We start from the raw sequence: 19,450 nt of genomic DNA on the forward strand, positions 1-19,450 counted from the left end.
CACCTGCTTACTAAAGCTCATTATTCATAGTGCTGAGATCCAGTCACTCTTTAACTAAGAAGGCTGTAGATCACGGTGTAACCCTCTGGAGTGTTGGAACGTGGTCTAAAAAACAAACAATAAAAAATGTATTAGACAGTTTTTTTATTTAAAATTATATATATATATATATATATTATAAACCCTTTGATGTCTGACCCCACTTGCTGTTTCAGCAGGGAATATGTCAACACAGCCAATTCAAGGGGTTTTATATTAATTCCACAGATTTCCCTCCACAAACAATCATCATCAGGCTGGTGATGAGACATTTTATTCATTACCTTTCTGAGTTTGATGAAGGAAGCTTTAGATCTGCATATATCAGGTTGGTATGGCTTTCTTCAGACTCGGGTGATTGTCTCAGGTTCTCATAGATATCCTCTGTGACTGCTGGTGTCTGATCAAATATAAAACCGTAGATATTTATTCATTTCGATAGTCCACTTTAGACATTCTTCGAACTATACATGCCAACTTACTCTCAGTAGAGTATTAGTAGACTGTCTGCTTTATATCCGTTTTATTTTGATGCTCCCCAACAGACATTCTACTGACTATAAGTAACTTTTCAACTAGCCTACATGTTAACTTAACCCATTAAGACAGTCATTGGACTGTCGAAATAAAGTGTAACCATATTTACAAGTGCAGAGGCATCTTGCTTGTTTAAAATCAGATGCATTGTTCATGTGATTTAATACCTGTTCTGTGTGCAGCTTCTTTGGTGTAATCTGTTCCCGCCTGTAAATATGTGAACAGATTTGCAATTCAGCTTTACAATACATGATGTGTTTGCCTTCAAAATCCATACAATTAAGAAAAGTAATTATAATATTAGTTGTTAATAATTCAAGATGGTCAGAATACCACATCCTAGTCACAAGATTAAGAAACAATGATTTGCGTAAATCGGTTAGTATTAGCTGCTGTTGTACAAGACATTGCGTAAGAAAGACGATTGCATGCTTGACTGCCACACCGATTAAGATAACCAGCCGTGCAAAACTGAATGCAGTAAATGATGATGGAAAGTGATGCTTGTGTAATATGTAGTGTAATTTCCACAAAGTACAAACTCATGCAATCAGTTCCCATTTAACATATGAACAGCATGTTCTCTTAGAATTTCAACAAACTGTTTATCCACTCACCTTATAATAAGACCAAACAGGACTAGCAGTACAGCTATTACAAAGAAAAGCACAGCTGTTGCAGTCAGCAAGAAATGGCGATTACTAGTAGGCACTATTGAAACAAACAAACAAAAAAAGGTTTGGGTAAACGGTCCACAAAGTCACAGTTTTTAACATTATTTTTTACTCAAAATTACATTTTAAAACGGAAAAAAAGTTTCTGGACACTCCTCGCATGATATACTGTATATATATTTAAAATATATAAATATCAGGTATCCAGTATACTGCACAATATTTAGTAAGCATTAAGCTAGTATTTACTACCAAACACACTTCCTTTCTTTGTGAATGAAATATTCCTTATTACCTTCGACTTTCAGTGTTATGATTGTAGAGTTTTGAGAACCCATCTCGTTTTTGGCTGTGCAGAAGTACTGTCCATCATCCTTCTGACTGGCAGCTTTGATGGAGAATTCACAATCAAATCCTATAGAAGAGATTTGTGCATCTCTGATCTTAAACCAAGTGCAGTTTGTCACTGCAGGATTGGCATTGCTCTTACAGATCAGAGTCACTGAGTTTCCTTGTTCCATCTTTCCAGATGTCAAAATGGTTATTTCAACATTCTTTGGACTATCTGTGGGGAGAAGCAACAGGATCTGTATTTGTAAGAGAACTTTGAAATATTTGGCGCAGTTGAAATGAGATGTTGCCTAAAATATCGTGACACAATTATGGGTTAGTGAAATCTATCAGTTTCCACATTTTTATGAATCATTATATTTCTGGATGTGCCCGATTTTGGAGACTACAAGCTACATTTGCAAACAGCAAAATATTTTTAATCTTGCCATTTTGACTTTTTTTCTCAGAATTGTGAGATATAAACTTGTAATTGTGAAGAAAAAGTCAGAATTGTGAGATTAAAAATGTTATAGGTTTAAATGTTATCTATGTTAAAAGTTATTTCATGCTGAAGGCCTTACATTATCTCCCCTATGAACTGCATATGTGAATATTCGGTAGATCGATTGTTTACATCAAATTCATGCTTTAATAGTAGGCTAATTGTTTCATCAGTCCAGTCTGTCCGTTTAACGTTTAGCTTCAAATGGCGTCTTCGACGATGGTATTCTATAAGATAAAGACCATATATTTTGCATTTTGATTCTTACGTCCAAAGGCTCAACAAGACAGTTTTTCCCTATTCCTCGCCTGTTTCCTTCCACACTTGTTACTTGTTTTTCTGCCACCATAGTGAAGTGTGCAGTGACGTAACTGTGACGTCTACTCCAATTGGTCCATTGGAAATCATTTGTAACATTATAAAAGCCTTTTCTGTCAATATTGATCAATTTAATGTATCATTGTTGAATAAAAATAGCCTATTCATTTCTTTTAAACTAAATCTTACTGACCCCAAACTTGTATGTTCGGAACAGTCTTTGCATCAGGAGTGAGTCAATGCCTTAAAATATTACTTAGATCATCTGGTTTTTGAACAAACCAACCCAGGATGTGCTTTACATAACAATAGCCTTAGGTTAAATGTAAACTTACATCTCACATCAAGCAGTATTTCATCTGCTGAAGTAATGCTGCTGTTCTTCAGACCACAGGAGTAGTTGCCAAAATCATTGTGAGAGACAGAAGAGATTTGGAGCACATTCTCAGTGGCTTGTGGAAGAAGAAGCTGGTTTTTATACCAGGCAAACGGCCCTTGTTGCGGGGTACAGGTTTCTGTGCTGCATTTCAGTGTCACAGAGTCTCCTTCATGAATGTGTCCATTCACCTTTTGCATTGTCACTGTTACTCTGAAAGGTAGAACTGTTAAAAGTGGCGTAGATTAATGAAATGTAACCAGATACCGGTTTAAAAAATATTTAATGGTCACCAGTGCTAAACCAGCATCAGATTCCATCCTGGTCTATGGTGGTGGACCAGCAGAATTTAGCTCGTGAAATTGGTTTTTATTTGTATAAAAAAATGGGTCTTTCATTTACCTGCTACATCAAGGAATATGCCACCCGGTCCAGTAAACTTTCCAAGATTTGTTTCGAGGCGAAAGAAATATTTTCCTATGTCACTTTTGGAGACATTGTGTAATTGCAAAGAGCAGTTTTTGTGTCCGTTTGCATACACTGTTCTGTCTTTGTACAGTTGGTCAATCTCTGACGGCATTGAGTGATACACAAATATTCCCTCCTGTGATCCGTCTTGTTTCTGATAATATTTTGGTTTGAACCATTTTGTAGTTTTAAGTGTGTTTATATATGGATAATCAAATGAGCAGGTGAAATCCACAGATGATCTTTCGAAAACACACATGGAACGAGGTTTGTATGAAACTGACCATGAAGCCAAAACAGCTGAAACACACACACACAAACACACATCAACATTGCTCTAATCAATGCTCCAGATGATTCTAACAGACAATAAATGAACAGATCTGACCACAAAAGTACAGTAGCAAACTCAGCAGTCAGCACACTTCCAAGGGAGCCACAAAATGATTTAAAATTGCTTTATAATAAGCTAAAACAGCCAAAAATCAAGACATGTTTCATATTTTAGTCTTTTTTTTTAAAGACCCAGTGTTTCATGGGCTTGGGAAATCTGTAGGCTATATATGAGGATATTTTTCTTTTAAAATATCCTCATAGTCTACAGATTTTTTCCAAGCCCATGAAAAATAATTATAAATAATTAAAATTAAAGTGAATTTTAGGGTTCACACCTTTTATGACCAAAGAATTTACATGATATTTCCGGTCATTTATTAAATGTTATCAGTATCTCCTAGTTTATGTAAATAAAAAAGTTAGAAAACAGCAGTTTTGACATTACAGAATAAATATCTTAGCAAATTTAGTCAAAAAGATCGAGAATAGACAACTTAGTCAATAATATATATATATTTAAAACTACTCAAATAAAACATAACTCACCTGATAGAGGCAGCTGCAGTAATATGCTGATGAAAAACATGTGTTGTCCCTTCAGAGGTTTTGTCTTAGAAATCACTTGCTTCTTTAGATGCATAAGCTTTAGTATTTCCTCACGACAGGCCTAATATACTTAAGCTTGCATCAATAAACGGATATCCTTGTCCCATGGTGAAAATGTCCTTAAATCAGTGCTTGTACTTTTATTCCATTATTTTATGCTTAAATGATAAAAAAAATACTGTTAGATTTAAAGCATGACTGGCAGAGCCTATGTTCATTATTCTTTCTTTAGTGAAACAGTTTCTGCATTTGATTTTTTACAATTAAACTAAATTAAACAGGAACTCGAACAGGAAATGACACGCTGATGATGCAATAATTCAATAAGCGTTGATGGAAGTCAGTGAAAGTTATTCACAGTTTTGCCCACAATATTGCATTTTTTTTCTTTGAAAGGGGAAGGAACCACGAACTGAGAAGAGCATGGAATCCCCAGACAACATTCCAGTGTGGATGTGATTAGTATGATGCCACTTTAGGGTGCTGTATAATGCTCTGGTGAACGTTTGTGACAGCACATCTTGACTCATCGGTACTCTCACAGTTTTTGTGTAGCTCTAGATATGTTGTGGCGCTAGTCTATAGCGCCCTCTGCTGTCAAGGAAAAACAAACCTTATTAATTTCTCAAGATGTTCATCATTTAAACCCGAACAGTGAAATTAACCAATTTAAATTAGCTAAATTACAATAAAATATTACTAAAAGTTACTAAAAAAAATACTAAAATATTAATATTAATATGCGAACAGAAGTTTTAGTGTTTAATTGTTCTTTTGGGAGTTTTTTTTTTAAATTATTATTGCAAAAAAAGGGTACAAATCACAGGTGACTAACCAAAATATACTTAACAACATACAAAATTATAGTACATAAACAGAATACAATACAATATTGCCAGGGGAAGCTTATGGGCCATTACAAAGAGAAAGAGGACCATATGTTGACAGTTTTAACTGCTTTTTTGTTGTTGGAGCCAGAAATCAGATTAATATAAAATACAACTTCATGGAGAAAAATGACAAAATTCGTTTTTTTAGTGCTGGATTTACTCTTATGAATGTGAAATTTTGCCAAAATAAATTTATAATGAAGTAGCCTACATCTTTTCTTTACCTTGACTTCTATAAAAGCAAAATACAACATTCATCCACAATAAGGTAAAGTCTTTATAAATATGGTCAATGATGAATCTGCTGAAGTTTTGCCAAAATGTTCTGGTGTTCTTATGGGAGTTGGAGCGATTTCGTACACCGCCATGATCTCATTTTCCTGCGCGCTGCGCCGAGGAAGGACCGATTGACTTGTGACGTAATTCCTCTGCGCCCAGACAAGCGGTGTCGTTGAGGAAAACAAATGATCCAGATCCGTTCATCTGTTGTATCATTTTATTCCTGCATATTGACTTGAATTTCTTCATAAGGGCGGATTTCACGGCGAGTATGTATTTAGTTGAGAATAGGTGACTTCAGCGGAGCTTTAAATGAAGTTTAATACAGTTTGGAGCTATAACTTAAAACATTTGGAATCTGAACATTATTGCTCAAACAATTACTAATTATGAATCGATTCAAACAATATTTCTGATGTATTCCTGTAAATTGGACAGCTAAGCGTAGTTTACCACAGATGCTTCTATTTATTCATGCTTCTTAAACTGTCTTATGTGTTATCTTTACAAGAGATGCTGCACTGGTTGTGTCTCAAAACTTAGTGAGCTGCCTAGTTCGACTTTTTAGGGCGTGCAGCATGTTTGGAGTGCATGGGTTTGCATCTTTGTAAGCATCATAGCAGTTTGCAGAATTTTTGGGCATCAAAGGTGCAGTGGAAAAAGGTTTGTGATCCAAAAAAATGCTAGACAGGCAGCTTGCTGTGTTTTGAGACACGACTATTAATTTATTGATTTATTTACTGATTATTTACTTTTTTTTTTTTTGCAGAAGGCGCTCAGTATGGCGTTAAAATCTGGAGAAGAGCGCCTGAAGGAGATGGAGGCAGAGATGGCGCTGTGAGTTTTTCACATTTCACTCATGTTCAGTTGTTCCAGCTGTTTATTTGTGTGTTTGGAGTGTGTAGAATGCTGATGTTGTTGCTTCTCCTGTAGGTTTGAGCAGGAGGTGTTGGGAGGACCTGTGGCATCGACAGTGGTTGAAGCTGTTCCAGTCGCTCTGGCAATGCCAGCCGTACCCATGATCAGGCCCATTATCGGCACAAACACCTACAGACAGGTATTAATTACTGATAACTTAAAAAAAAAAAAGGTAAAAAAAAAAAAGTTTACATTGTATATTTTTGTATGCTGGGGTCCAAAAGACTAATTGTGAAAATGCTTTTGCATCATTGTTTTTTTTTTTTTTTTTCTGATTTACTAATTTATTTAATTACAAATGACTTTATTACACATTTTTATAATAAGTGAAAAATAAGATATTCAAATATATATTTAAAAATATTAATTATTATTTTTTTAGTTAGTTATTTGTTTCCTAAAAACATTCATCAATTCTTCTAACTAACGTTTCCTCTTCTTTTTGTTTGTTTGTTAGGTCCAGCAGAGTTTGGATGCAAGAGCTGCCACTTTGGTTGGTCCGCCGCCTACATTTGTTGGTCCTGGTACAACTATTTCACACTCTTATTATACAGTTTAAGTAAAAGTCATATATTGAAAGCAGCTGACAGTCATCTGATATTTATTTGTAGCTATGCCGGCAGTAGCGCCTCCTCCAATGATGCGTCCAGCATTTGTCCCGCATGTCTTACAGAGACCAGGTAATCAGGATTCCCATTATTGTGTGTGTGTATTTATATTTGCAGGGGCTTGAGCATATATATATATATATATATATATATATATATATATATATATATATATATATATATATATATATATATATATGCTCAAGCCCTATATATATGTGTGTAATGTACAGTATATACATGCAAATATTTCTTAAATATATACAGTACATACATGCATATGTGTGGATTTAGATATACAAAACACAGAACACACACATATATTATGTAAAAACAAACCTTTATTTTGGATGCGATTAATCGTTGCCCATCACTAATAATATATATATATATATATATATATATATATATATATATAAGGCTGGGCAATATGGACAAAAAAAATCATATCTCAGTATTTTACAATATATGCAAAATGGAAATATTTGCATGACTTTCTTTCATTTAGAGATGGAGAATATACCTGTGAAATGTAAGTTATGCACTGAGGAAAACATCTCAAACGCACTAAACACAGCGCAAGTATCTATCTTTCAGCACATGTATCTGTCACAGCATCTGACGGGGGCAAGCCTCTTTAAACAATATGCGTTAACTATCTTACGAGTATTTTTAAAAAAAATGTAACATCTCTCATGTTTAGGGAAAATTGGATAATGCACTTTCCCCACAGCATCTCACTCTTGTCCGCTATCTTTCAGATATGCTCGTAAAATCAAAATACTGTATATATCGATATAAATGGTATTGCCTCATCCTATATCGTTTATAAAAATATATATCGCTATATTGTGCAAACTTGATATACCGTCCAACCAAATATGTATATATATATATATATATGTTTCTATTTACAGAACATTATAGAGCCTAAAATATAATGATGCATATTTTAAAATTTCTTAATGTATTTTTTCCAGTGGGTCAGAGAATGCCACTAATGCGTGGTCCACCTCCTCAGGGCATGATCGCACCTCCTCTTCCCAGACCTCCACCTCCTCCACCCATGATGATGGCTCCACCTATGCCAGGACCTCCTCAGCCCTCCATGGGTCCAGTTGGACCACCCATGGGGCCAATGCCACCAGTGGGTATTTTCTGAATTGTAATCAGCTGTCAGGGTATTTTTAAGGTTACTTTGTGCTTTCAAAATTGAGACATCAGTATCACAAATGTTTTTCTAAATGAATGGCAGGTTGCAAACATGAACCCTATGCCTCCGGCACCACCGCGGCCCATGAGTCAAGCCCCTGCGAAGATCACTCCCAGTGTTATACAGGCGGCCCCCACTGTTTACACAGCACCCCCTGCCCCGAAGAGAATCGACTTCAAGAGCCAGAAACAAGCACGCATGGTAAAGTATCAACACACACTTGACTGTCCTGTTTCACAAAAAGTCCATATGCTTGTTTCACTGATTTGCTTGAAAGTTCGGTGCTGACATTTTATATAGATCACACTCACTAGGTGTAATTTAAAAATATACAGTATCCTCTATAGAAAAGGTCCATGACCTTTTAAAGTCCCTATTGAAAGGTGTTTTCCTGTGAAAATAATTTCTTCATGCCTTAAATTGAATGCTTGAATGTAACTGTACTTCATTTAGTATGGAACTATGAATATGCAAATTAGCCTCCACTCATTCCATCACACCAGCTCGGACTACCTGATCCACTCGGTCAGCTGTAGTAAACACAATGGCAATTGGAAATATTGGTGTAATTCAGCCATACATGTTTAAACTAGAAACTGAAACACAAGAATAAGAGGAAGCATGAATTATACTAGCTAAGCTCCCTCAATCAAAAGCAAGAGCACCTTCAGTTGATACTGTAATAATGTCATTTTGATGAAATGGATTTAGTTGACCCTCCAGTGCGTATTTGTGTTTACGCTCTGGAGAACATAAAATGTTTCTATTTACTACGTTTTTGTTGTGGTGAGCAATGTAGCCAATCACATATTTATTAATATTTTGAACGCAGTGATCAATCAGGGGTGTTTTTGTTCAGTGCTGCTGACTCTGACATAGTGTAGACATGATGTAAATAAGAGATTCATTGTGCAGTGTCGACAATTTTATTGATTATAATGGAACTGTGAGATTGCGAACTGAGAGATTGCTTTCTAGGTTAAATATAATCCATTCAGAATTTGTATAAAAGTCGAAACACAACGGTAATTGATATGATTATAATGTTACACAAACCACCATGTTCCCATTCGCCATCTCAGAGTCAGATAGCTGTCCTTTAAAAAATCAGCATCCTTAGAAATAATGATAGGAAAAGCCCCGCCTTGCACATTTAAAGCATATTAAAAACACCACACAGACATATAAACAACATTAAAAACTTGATTTTCACCACAGGTCGTCTTTAAGATTTTATTAATTTTTCATTATTTTCCCAGCCCTGGAAAGTACTATTTTAAGATTCATTGGTATTTCCAGGGTTTCCACGACTTTCAAAACCCTGTTATTAGCAATATATGCTTAAATAATATAATAATCAATGATACAATTGGTATTTATCAGTAATAGTTAGTATTAAATGTGGTTAATAATAAACCGTGACGGGCTGAAAAGTATTTATGGTTTAGTATAAATAATTAAGTATAAAATTACTAAATTAGTAAATTACATTTGTTGCCAATCACCATTACTTTAACAACTTGCTTTTTTTGTTTTTAGTAAAAACTTTACTATTTTAATGCAACTGTAAAACCAGTTCTATGTATAGATTTAAGACACATTCAAAAGGGATTCAACTGAATCCATATGAGAAACATTACATATTCCATTGATATTACATGTGATAAAACAAGCTCCATTCTTCCTTTCTCTTTCTGCATGTGTTTTGTACCCACGCTCATGGAAAATTTGGGAATTGCAGGAAAGGTTTACAAATTGTGGTTTCCATGCCTGCATAAGCCATGGAAATTCATTGGCCCGGTGCTGTGAGAACCCTGTAGGACCTATTCACTGTTTCCACAGCATCAATTTTGACATTTAATATAAAAGCACCATATGATTCATAAAAAAAACAAAAAAAACAAAAAAAAAAACTAGTAAGTGAGAAATTTAAATCCCCTTGTGTTTCCTTTGTAATGCTTGTAATGATGCTCGTTTTCTCAGGAGGAGTTGTCAGCATTGGTGGCGGAGCAGCAGGCCGCAGTCAAGGCCGCCGGGCTTCTGGAATTAAAGAAGGAGGTGGTCCCCGATGACAGCAAGATCGGGCCGAGCAAGCCAGAGCCTGAGCCTACACATGTGGAGGTTTAATATTAATCTAATAAATTTGCTCAGGACATATTACACTTACTGTGGTTGGACAAAAGTCCTTGTGGCCAGAAGGAGTTTTAGCCATTCCGCTTCAAGAACTGTGTCCATGTCACTATGTGATGCTGCTAAAGGAAAATGCTCCTACAAGGGGCTCCAGATCTTAATGTTTAATATTTAATATTTTCTTTATATGAATTTTTTTATTTATTTTAGTTTTAGTATAGAGCCCCACAAATGACATGTGGATACAAAAAATAAATAAATAAATATACATATATATATATATATATATATATATATATATATATTTATACACACACTCACCTAAAGGATTATTAGGAACACCATACTAATACTGTGTTTGACCCCCTTTTGCCTTCAGAACTGCCTTAATTCTACGTGGCATTGATTCAACAAGGTGCTGAAAGCATTCTTTAGAAATGTTGGCCCATATTGATAGGATAGCATCTTGCAGTTGATGGAGATTTGTGGGATGCACATCCAGGGCACGAAGCTCCCGTTCCACCACATCCCAAAGATGCTCTATTGGGTTGAGATCTGGTGACTGTGTGGGCCATTTTAGTACAGTGAACTCATTGTCATGTTCAATAAACCAATTTGAAATGATTCGAGCTTTGTGACATGGTGCATTATCCTGCTGGAAGTAGCCATCAGAGGATGGGTACATGGTGGTCATAAAGGGATGGACATGGTCAGAAACAATGCTCAGGTAGGCCGTGGCATTTAAACGATGCCCAATTGGCACTAAGGGGCCTAAAGTGTGCCAAGAAAACATCCCCCACACCATTACACCACCACCACTAGCCTGCACAGTGGTAACAAGGCATGATGGATCCATGTTCTCATTCTGTTTACGCCAAATTCTGACTCTACCATCTGAATGTCTCAACAGAAATCGAGACTCATCAGACCAGGCAACATTTTTCCAGTCTTCAACTGTCCAATTTTGGTGAGCTCGTGCAAATTGTAACCTCTTTTTCCTATTTTTAGTGGAGATGAGTGGTACCCGGTGGGGTCTTCTGCTGTTGTAGCCCATCCGCCTCAAGGTTGTGCGTGTTGTGGCTTCACAAATGCTTTGCTGCATACCTCGGTTGTAACGAGTGGTTATTTCAGTCAAAGTTGCTCTTCTATCAGCTTGAATCAGTCGGCCCATTCTCCTCTGACCTCTAGCATTAACAAGGCATTTTCGCCCACAGGACTGCCGCATACTGGATGTTTTTCCCTTTTCACACCGTTGTGCGTGAAAATCCCAGTAACTGAGCAGATTGTGAAATACTCAGACCGGCCCGTCTGGCACCAACAACCATGCCACGCTCAAAATTGCTTAAATCACCTTTCTTTCCCATTCTGTTTGGAGTTCAGGAGATTGTCTTGACCAGGACCACACCCCTAAATGCATTGAAGCAACTGTCATGTTGATTGGTTGATTAGATAATTGCATTAATGAGAAATTGAACAGGTGTTCCTAATAATCCTTTAGGTGAGTGTATATATATATATATATATATATATATATATATATATTGTGGCCATGAATTAAGAATTTTGTTCCCACGGTTTAGTAAATCGTAGCCATGTTAAATTAATTAATTCCCTCATTTTGAACTAAAATAAGGGAACAAATTATTATAACGTGGCCATGATTTAGTAAATCAAGGGAATTAATTATTATAACGTGCATTATTTACTTAAAACGAGGGAACGAATTAGTAAAACATGCTGAATAGGAAGTCATAGGAATTAATTGTTAATTCATGGCCAAAATATGCTTATTTTTTTCCCACGTCATGTGCAGGGCTCTATGGAAGCTTGTTTCCGGCTCAGAATAAAACATTTTAAAAGATAATTGCGATTTTTTTTAAAAAATTTTTTTAATTTTTTTTTTAATCTCACAATTGCGAGTTTACATTCGGACTTTATTTCTCAGAATTGCGTGTTATAAAGTCAGAATTACAAGAAATAAACTTGCAACTCTGACTTTGTAACATGCAATTCTGACTTTATATCTTGCATTTCTGACTTTATACCACGCAATTTCGACTTTATAATACGCAATTCTGACCTTCAATTCAGAATTGTGAGATATAAACTTGCAATTGTGAGTTATAAAGTCAAATTCTAAGGCAAAAAAGACTGACTTTCTTCCTCAGAATTGCACATTTATATCTCTCAATTCTGACTTTATAATAAGCAATTGCGACTTTATATCATGCAATTCTGGCTTCATAACTCGAGATAAAATCTGAGATAAAAAGTCAGAATTGTGAGATAAGAAAAAAATCGCAATTACCTTTTCTATTTTTTATTCTGTGGCAGAAACGAGCTTTCGTTGGGCTCTGTATTTTTTAGCACTTTAACTTAAACTTATTTATTGTGTTTTTTTAAATATAATATTTAGTTTTATTTCAGCTTTGCATCAGTTAACTTAAACGTCATTTCTAATAGTTTTGTGTAATACTGGACAAAGAAAGAAACGGTTAGTGTAAAGGAATTCTTGATATGAATATTGTTCTAATTATTTCTTGTTTTACATGTGCCTAGCCTGCTGATACCAGCACAGAAGACAAGAAGAAAGGGAAACAGGAAAAGCAGAAGAAATGTATCCGGGTGGCAGCTGGTGTCACATGGGAGGACACCAGCCTATTAGAGTGGGAAACAGGTGTGTGAACTAGACAATACAACCTTCTTCTTTTTTTACTTTTCTTTTTAAAGAAGCCAAAACATATAATCTATGTCGTTCTTGTCTTCTCAGATGATTTCCGGATATTTTGTGGAGATCTGGGGAATGAGGTGAACGATGACATTCTGGCGAGAGCGTTTAGCCGTTATCCATCCTTCCTGAAGGCGAAGGTTGTTCGAGACAAACGCACTGGGAAAACAAAGGGTTACGGCTTCGTGAGTTTTAAAGATCCCAATGATTATGTGCGCGCCATGAGAGAAATGAACGGTGAGTTAATAACGATAATATAATGCAGAAAAATACAATTAATCAAATTTGCATATACATTAGGTTACTGTTCAGAATTGTGGGGTCATATTTTCCTAGTATTATAGTTAAGACATTTATAATGTTACTAAACATGCTGCTCTTTTGAACTTTGTTCATCAAAGAATCCTGGGGGAAAAAAATGTATCATGGTTTCCACAAAAATATGAATCAGCACAACTGTTTTCAACATTGATAATAACAAGAAATGTTTCTTGAGAAGCAAATCAGCGTTTTAGAATGATTTCTGAATGATCATGTGACACTGAAGACTGGAGTAATGATGCTGAAAATTCAGCTTTGCATCACAGGAATAAATTATATTTTAAAATATATTTGCATAGAAAGGTTATTTGAAATTGTATTGTTTTTACTGTATTTTTTAAAATCAAATAAAAGCAGTCTTGGTAAGCATAAGAGACTTTAAAAAAATGTTACCACCACCAAACTGTTTATAACATTTAATTTGACAACAAAATATAGAATGCAAAAACAATGAGCAAACACCAAATTAGCTTCACTAAACACATTTTAAATGATCTCCAGGACAGTTTACTTTTGAGAAAGTCTGAAGTCAAACTCTGTATCCAGCACGTCTGGAAGTGGAAAATTCACACTCTGTTGTCTTTGTCTTTAGGGAGGTATGTGGGCAGCAGACCCATCAAACTGAGAAAGAGTTCATGGAAGGACCGCAATCTGGAAGTTGTGCGTAAGAAACAGAAGGAGAAAAAGAAGTTGGGACTGAGATAATCCATCTATACTGAAACTGTGGACTTGATTTGTGTGATCCAGGACATGTATAACGAGTAGGAGTCAGTCACACTCCTCCATTAGTTGCAAACAAACGACTGTCAACTTCCCATATGGCCCTTATTACTAATAAATCTACATTTATTTCCATGTGTATTATCACACACTGACCTCTCCCTCTCTCACTGCATGCTGTAAAAATCTTTCACTTGTCCAGAATGCTTCAAGAGAGATTTTTAAACGTATGAAGTGTGGTTATGAAACTGGTTTGGATATTGGTTTTGTTTTCTTCCTCCCCCCCACCCAGCGGTTACATTTGTTGGTATACCAGATGGATGTTTGAAGTAATATGTGTTAAAAAAAAATGCAAATCTTTTCAATAAACTCTGGAATTTCTTTAGTTTCAATTCTGACCTGTCTGTTAAATCTTGAATGCCTCAACTGATGATTCTGAAAGCAACCACCAGATGGCTCCCCAAAGTTATGAAGGATGCATAATTCTTTGAACCTCTTGTAAACTTTAATACACATAATAATAATTATAATGTAAAGACTTAATGATAAAATTACCATCTCTTCATTTTTTGGGGAAAAGCTCTCATGGTCACTGTTGATAGGAAACCAAAAGGTTTTCTCTCTAACCACAAACGCCCACTTGCATGTGTTTCTAAAAGACTCATTTCCTAAAGCTGATGTGAAAAAAGCAGAAATGGCTCATGCATCAATCTGTCTGACAAACAACTGAGAATATAGACACATCACAACACCAGGAGAATATGCACCGTAGAGCCACATGTGAGTTTTTAACTCTTAATCAAAATTAGGACAGCTCTTCAGTTTAAATTGAATGATGTCTGATTGTTCTCAGGAGCCTGTTTACAAATGTACTTGTTCTGTTTGTACTCTCTCTCTCTCTTTGTGCGTTCACATGAATAGGTCTGTTTATTTATAAAAGTCATTTCCTTGTCTATCTGTTAACATTTCATATTTGGCTGTGTAGTTTCTCTTTTCACTAATTCATGTTGAGATGGTTTTACAGACATTGTTTGTGCATCCTTCGGATTTGCTCCTTCAAATAAAGTGATGTGTTATATAAAAGCTCAAAATATATGTAATTAAAAATCTTCCTTTCTTAAAAGTTCTGTGGTAGGCTACGATGGTATCAGATGATATTGTCATGGTACTGAAAAGTTGGCATATTAATGTTCTACAGTTTTCTTTCCCCCCATGGAAACCAGTGATATATTAATACTGTGGTAAGTACACGTCATGTTGGAATATATCAGAGGATGGTATGTCACAGTACTTTTTGTGAGAGGTGGTACATGTTCAAAAACAATATCATTGTACTCAGATACGCCTGAGTACTGAAGTATGCGAATTTTGATATATATACAATATTGATTACCATATCTATGTACTATGGTAGCCCATATGGTATTCCAATGTACTTCAAAGAATAGCGTATTATTTGAATAGTAGTGACTGATTACCACATTTATGTAGGCTACTATGGTATTTTATGGTAGGCTATTTATTTATTTTTAAATACCAAGCTACTTAAAAGAAAACCATGGTACTATCATCTTACACGTCCGTGTTTGCCATAACAACATATACCACAAAAGGGGGTCTCGGTGAATTCTTGCCTTCATTATTTTGTTAATTCTACTGGATGACGATTGCGCGCCTCCGCCCATTGATCAGCGGCGCGCTCCAGGCTTCCTTTTGTCCAACGGGCCACCTCAGTGGGACATTCCATTTTGGAAAAGAGGGGAGTACAGCTTGGTTGTCTTTCCTAAAGTTTTACTTTATACAACAATACAGCGCTGCTATCACACCCGGCGTAGACAGCTACATTAGATTCTAAATATTTTGTAATGCAACTATATAGCTCGTAAAAAAGACCCTCGGTCGCGTTTGGGTGAAGCGAGGGCACCCGTAAGTTGTTTTGGGAGCGGCGAAGAACCCCTCAGTTCTCCTAGCGAGCAGTGAGATGAGATGGGCGGGAGAACACGCGGGGACGATGCTGCTGTTCCGGGGAATTTGATCGATTTGAGTCTCCTGTCTGAGTAAATTGTTTTTGGATGTCACAGTAGTGACAGTATGTGTCTGTGCGGGATTTGTGGAGTTGTGTGAGGACGCGCAGGACATATTTTCCTTCTCCTATTCCTCCTTTGGCTGTTTATTTGGGGTTCTCCACTCTAACGTCTCTCAGTCTCTGGCGTCCGGTGGTGCTTTTGCGCGATCCAGGTCATTAACACACTATTGCGAAATAAAACCAGGATGTAAGGAAAAGCGTTGATGTGGGAAGAAACTTTGGAAACGCATCCTGATCCAAACACGGAGCCCTGCTGGTCCCTGCCGCCTAAGCTGGAGATAGGGATGGTGGTAAGTTCTATATCTGTATTAAAACCTTCACAATCAACCTCAGTGTTTATTGGTTTTCCACAACAGGCCATTTCAATTGCCTCCACTTTCCCTCACTGATGGAGTTCGTTGTACAGATGCAGTTGTTGCCATTAGTTACAAGATCAGCATCAGCAACACACTGCATCTGACAAACTGCTATTGTCCCTCATCTGATGTTGCTAGAAAGTGGTTCACTGTTTTTTGTGGGGTTTGAGCCCCTCCCTGTTAACCATTCCCACCCAGCCAGCCCAGCACTATTCCACTGGGAGTACAGCTTCTTTACTGGGTATAATTTCATTTATCTGCCATTGTGATGTGCTCATCATCAGTAACTGTTTCAATATGCATATGCATCATCTTTTGTTTAGCTTCATCAAAGAGACCATCCTGATCTAACAAAGACATGTCCTGAAACTCCTTTTCCCCTCTTGAATATTCCTGATGGCAGGATACATGCATTTAATCATTCTACAAAGGGTCGTCTAGACTAATATTATAGATCTGATTACTGTTTGCTCAGTGGTTTGTTTAAAAGCAGTGGACCTACCGGTTCTTCTGGAGACAAACTAAATCACAAACACACTCCGTTTGTTCATGCATATGGCTTGACTTCTTGGGAAAGCACTGGCCTGTAATGCTTACTCAGTCAACATTGGCTAAGACTAGTCATCGGTGGAAATGTAATAACATGTAGCTAAAAGTCTTTGTACATCACCACAAAGAGTTGCAAAAGCCTAAGGGAAATTCTATGATTTCGACATGTTAAAAAAGGTGGGATGATAACATTCACTAGGGGTATGTTTACACAGCAGCGATATAGGCCTAATAAAAACTTAAACATTTTTCTTTACGTTTTTCGCGTACAGTCAACAATGTTGTTAAAGGAGAACTCCGGTCAATTTTAACATTGAGCTCATTTTTTTGTAAATTGTGAGTGCTGTCAGTACAGAGAACAACGACAAAAATCGGTGTTGCCTACACCGTGTTATCCTCTTTTTAAAATTTGCACCCTGTTGACTTCAATGGGGCAAGTTTTAAACCTGCTTTTAGTCTCTTAAAGGGACACTTCACCCATTTGCATTAAGCTTTGCATTGTTAGAAACCCAGTCATACTATTGAATGGTCGTGCAACACTCTCTCATTTTCCCCTGAGACGGGAGAAATCTGTTATTTACCTCTTACACTTCCTCCTACAATGACGCAAAAATCGCCATTTTGCGTCATTGTAGGAGGAAGTGTTAGAGGGGGGGATTTCTGTTAAGACTACAGACACTAGTTCCTCATCTTTCCCAGGGTGGGGCGCGCTCACGCTACAGACCTATTACAGATCAGTGGGTGGGACTTTACTCTCTGAAACTGAAAGCAATATCCTCCATCTTGTTTGAAGCTAAGCTAACAGGCGCTGTGGAGACAGATGTACAGTTATGACAATAGCGGAGGAGAGTGCTCAATATGATATAGAAGAAGAGGATTTCGGAAGTCTGATGCTTGAATCAGGTGTTTGTGGCTACCTTTACAAGCCGCATTATAGCGAAGAGCAGCCGAGGCAGAAGACCTGCCTGCCGCGGACGAGGAGCCCGGACTGGCTCGAGTTAGGGCGGACTGGTGGCGCCGGTGATCTCACAATGCAGCTACGAACCGCTACGAACACAGAGATAGAGTCCGTCTGCGGCAAAGAATTTCAACGATGACAATTTCTCCTGGACGAAATCTCTGAATCAGACGAGGACACGGACGTTTGTGTTGAGAACTATCCTAGTTTCGCACCGCATATGTTCTGACTGAACATCCAGGTACCATGCAATAATTCACCTTTTCGAAAGAAATACAAACGAGGAGTAATGCACTATATGAGTTCGCCAACTAACTAGACATTTTGTGTGAATGTGAAATGAATTTCAAGCTCTGGTGGTAGCTAGCCTTGTAGACGGAAGAGTGATTTCTCTTATAGGCAGATATGCGCTTTCTGGATTAGTGGGAGTGGCTTGCGGAGCTGTGCAATGTGGTGCATTGTGGGAGTTGTTGTCTTTCATACAAATGCGTTCTGAAGTTATTTTTTGTCTTTTCTCGGTCACGAAGGCACCAAATTCAAAAATTATTTTACATTTCGACTACATATATGACCCACTTTAAATAAAAAACAATGTTCAAATGGGTGAAATGACCCTTTAACATCCTTGATGTGTCATTACAAGTGCACAGCCAATGTGAGTGATTCCTTCGGAGTGAACACGGTGAATCTGACTGCAGTAGATGTGAAAGATATGAATAAAAGTGATATTAATTCAGCCAGCGCACATACCTGCATTTATTTCCTGTAAGTCCACAGTAGTTGATTGTCGAGTTCACATCCGTGATAACCTATGAGCGTGAACTCGACAATCGACTACTGTGGACTTCGACCGAAAACAGGAAATAAATGCAGGTATGTGCGCTGGCTGAATTAATATCACTTTTATTCATATCTTTCACATCTACTGCAGTCAGATTCACCGTGTTCACTCCGAAGGAATCACTCACATGACCTGTGCACTTGTAATGACACATCAAGGATGTTAAGAGACTAAAAGCAGGTTTAAAACTTGCCCCATTGAAGTCAACAGGGTGCAAATTTTAAAAAGAGGATAACACGGTGTAGGCAACACCGATTTTTGTCGTTGTTCTCTGTACTGACAGCACTCCAAATTTTACAAAAAAATGAGCTCAATGTTAAAATTGATCGGAGTTCTCCTTTAAAATGAACCCCGATCTGTGAAAACGCTGTATTATTCATGCCAGGCCAGTAGTTGGTGATGTCACTTCGTAAAGAAACACTGCACGTCTATAGACTGAACATGTAATACGCATGGTCGTCACCATTTTCACAAATTTTGAGTTTTTGGTAGTTTACATAGAGACGATAATGGTATTGTTTTCAAAAACTTGCACTTTGAAACCCGTTTTCAAAAGTTTGAGTTTTCAGGCCCCCAAAATGCTGTGGTCGTGTAAATGAACGGCCAAAACACATACAGAAGTTTTCTGTTTTTAGTGGAAAGCAGTGTTGTGTAAATGGCCCTA

The 19,450-nt window shown here is 37.0% G+C and overlaps 3 protein-coding genes across 14 annotated transcripts in view; 2 read left to right on the top strand and 1 right to left on the bottom strand.

The window, feature by feature from the left end:
* Positions 1 to 50: 50 nt before the first annotated feature.
* On the bottom strand, positions 51 to 4,292 carry LOC307172645 (sialoadhesin-like; the record flags this gene model as incomplete). The annotated part of the gene is made up of 9 exons (XM_079895184.1): positions 4,130 to 4,292; positions 3,182 to 3,547; positions 2,739 to 3,005; positions 1,741 to 1,815; positions 1,546 to 1,638; positions 1,194 to 1,287; positions 744 to 783; positions 324 to 439; positions 51 to 105 (listed from the first exon to the last, which is right to left on the bottom strand). Exons 1-9 carry the CDS (start codon positions 4,221 to 4,223, stop codon positions 51 to 53), a joined length of 1,200 nt encoding a protein of 399 aa, XP_079751310.1. The 5' UTR covers positions 4,224 to 4,292.
* A 1,169-nt stretch (positions 4,293 to 5,461) lies between these two features.
* On the top strand, positions 5,462 to 14,394 carry rbm42 (RNA binding motif protein 42). 7 transcript variants are annotated; one of them, XM_079894697.1, is made up of 12 exons: positions 5,512 to 5,627; positions 5,870 to 6,021; positions 6,128 to 6,195; positions 6,292 to 6,415; positions 6,734 to 6,800; positions 6,888 to 6,956; positions 7,865 to 8,031; positions 8,140 to 8,298; positions 10,081 to 10,218; positions 12,787 to 12,904; positions 12,998 to 13,192; positions 13,869 to 14,394. In XM_079894697.1, the coding sequence occupies exons 2-12, from the start codon at positions 5,950 to 5,952 to the stop codon at positions 13,979 to 13,981; spliced, it is 1,290 nt and encodes a 429-aa protein (XP_079750823.1). In that variant the 5' UTR covers positions 5,512 to 5,627; positions 5,870 to 5,949; the 3' UTR covers positions 13,982 to 14,394. The 7 variants fall into 7 exon arrangements, with proteins under 7 accessions (XP_079750828.1, XP_079750825.1, XP_079750826.1 ...); XM_079894698.1 differs by having other exon boundaries at positions 5,516 to 5,627; positions 6,734 to 6,794; XM_079894702.1 differs by lacking the exon at positions 5,870 to 6,021 and having other exon boundaries at positions 5,462 to 5,627; positions 6,734 to 6,794.
* Positions 14,395 to 14,621: 227 nt separating this feature from the next.
* Positions 14,622 to 19,450, top strand: part of arhgap33 (Rho GTPase activating protein 33) — a 57,638-nt gene continuing 52,809 nt past the window's right edge. For 2 of the 6 annotated variants that reach the window (XM_079894690.1, XM_079894692.1), the window contains exon 1: positions 14,622 to 14,776. In XM_079894690.1, coding sequence (XP_079750816.1) covers positions 14,758 to 14,776 — 19 coding nt within the window. In that variant the 5' untranslated portion in view covers positions 14,622 to 14,757. Of the gene's footprint in view, positions 14,777 to 15,963; positions 16,373 to 19,450 lie in introns of those variants that run through there. The other 4 variants (XM_079894695.1, XM_079894691.1, XM_079894694.1 and 1 more) reach the window with 4 other exon arrangements.

Source organism: Squalius cephalus (assembly GCF_949319135.1).
Source record: "Squalius cephalus genome assembly, chromosome: 15".
Lineage (NCBI taxonomy): Eukaryota > Metazoa > Chordata > Actinopteri > Cypriniformes > Leuciscidae > Squalius > Squalius cephalus.

Bases quoted from the DNA above. Each gene is read 5' to 3' on its own strand.
- rbm42 (XM_079894697.1), top strand. From the start codon at position 5,950: ATGGGTTTGCATCTTTGTAAGCATCATAGCAGTTTGCAGAATTTTTGG. The intron at 10,219-12,786 runs GTTTAATATTAA...ACATGTGCCTAG, and splicing joins CTGAGCCTACACATGTGGAG to CCTGCTGATACCAGCACAGA. The intron at 13,193-13,868 runs GTGAGTTAATAA...CTTTGTCTTTAG, and splicing joins CGCCATGAGAGAAATGAACG to GGAGGTATGTGGGCAGCAGA.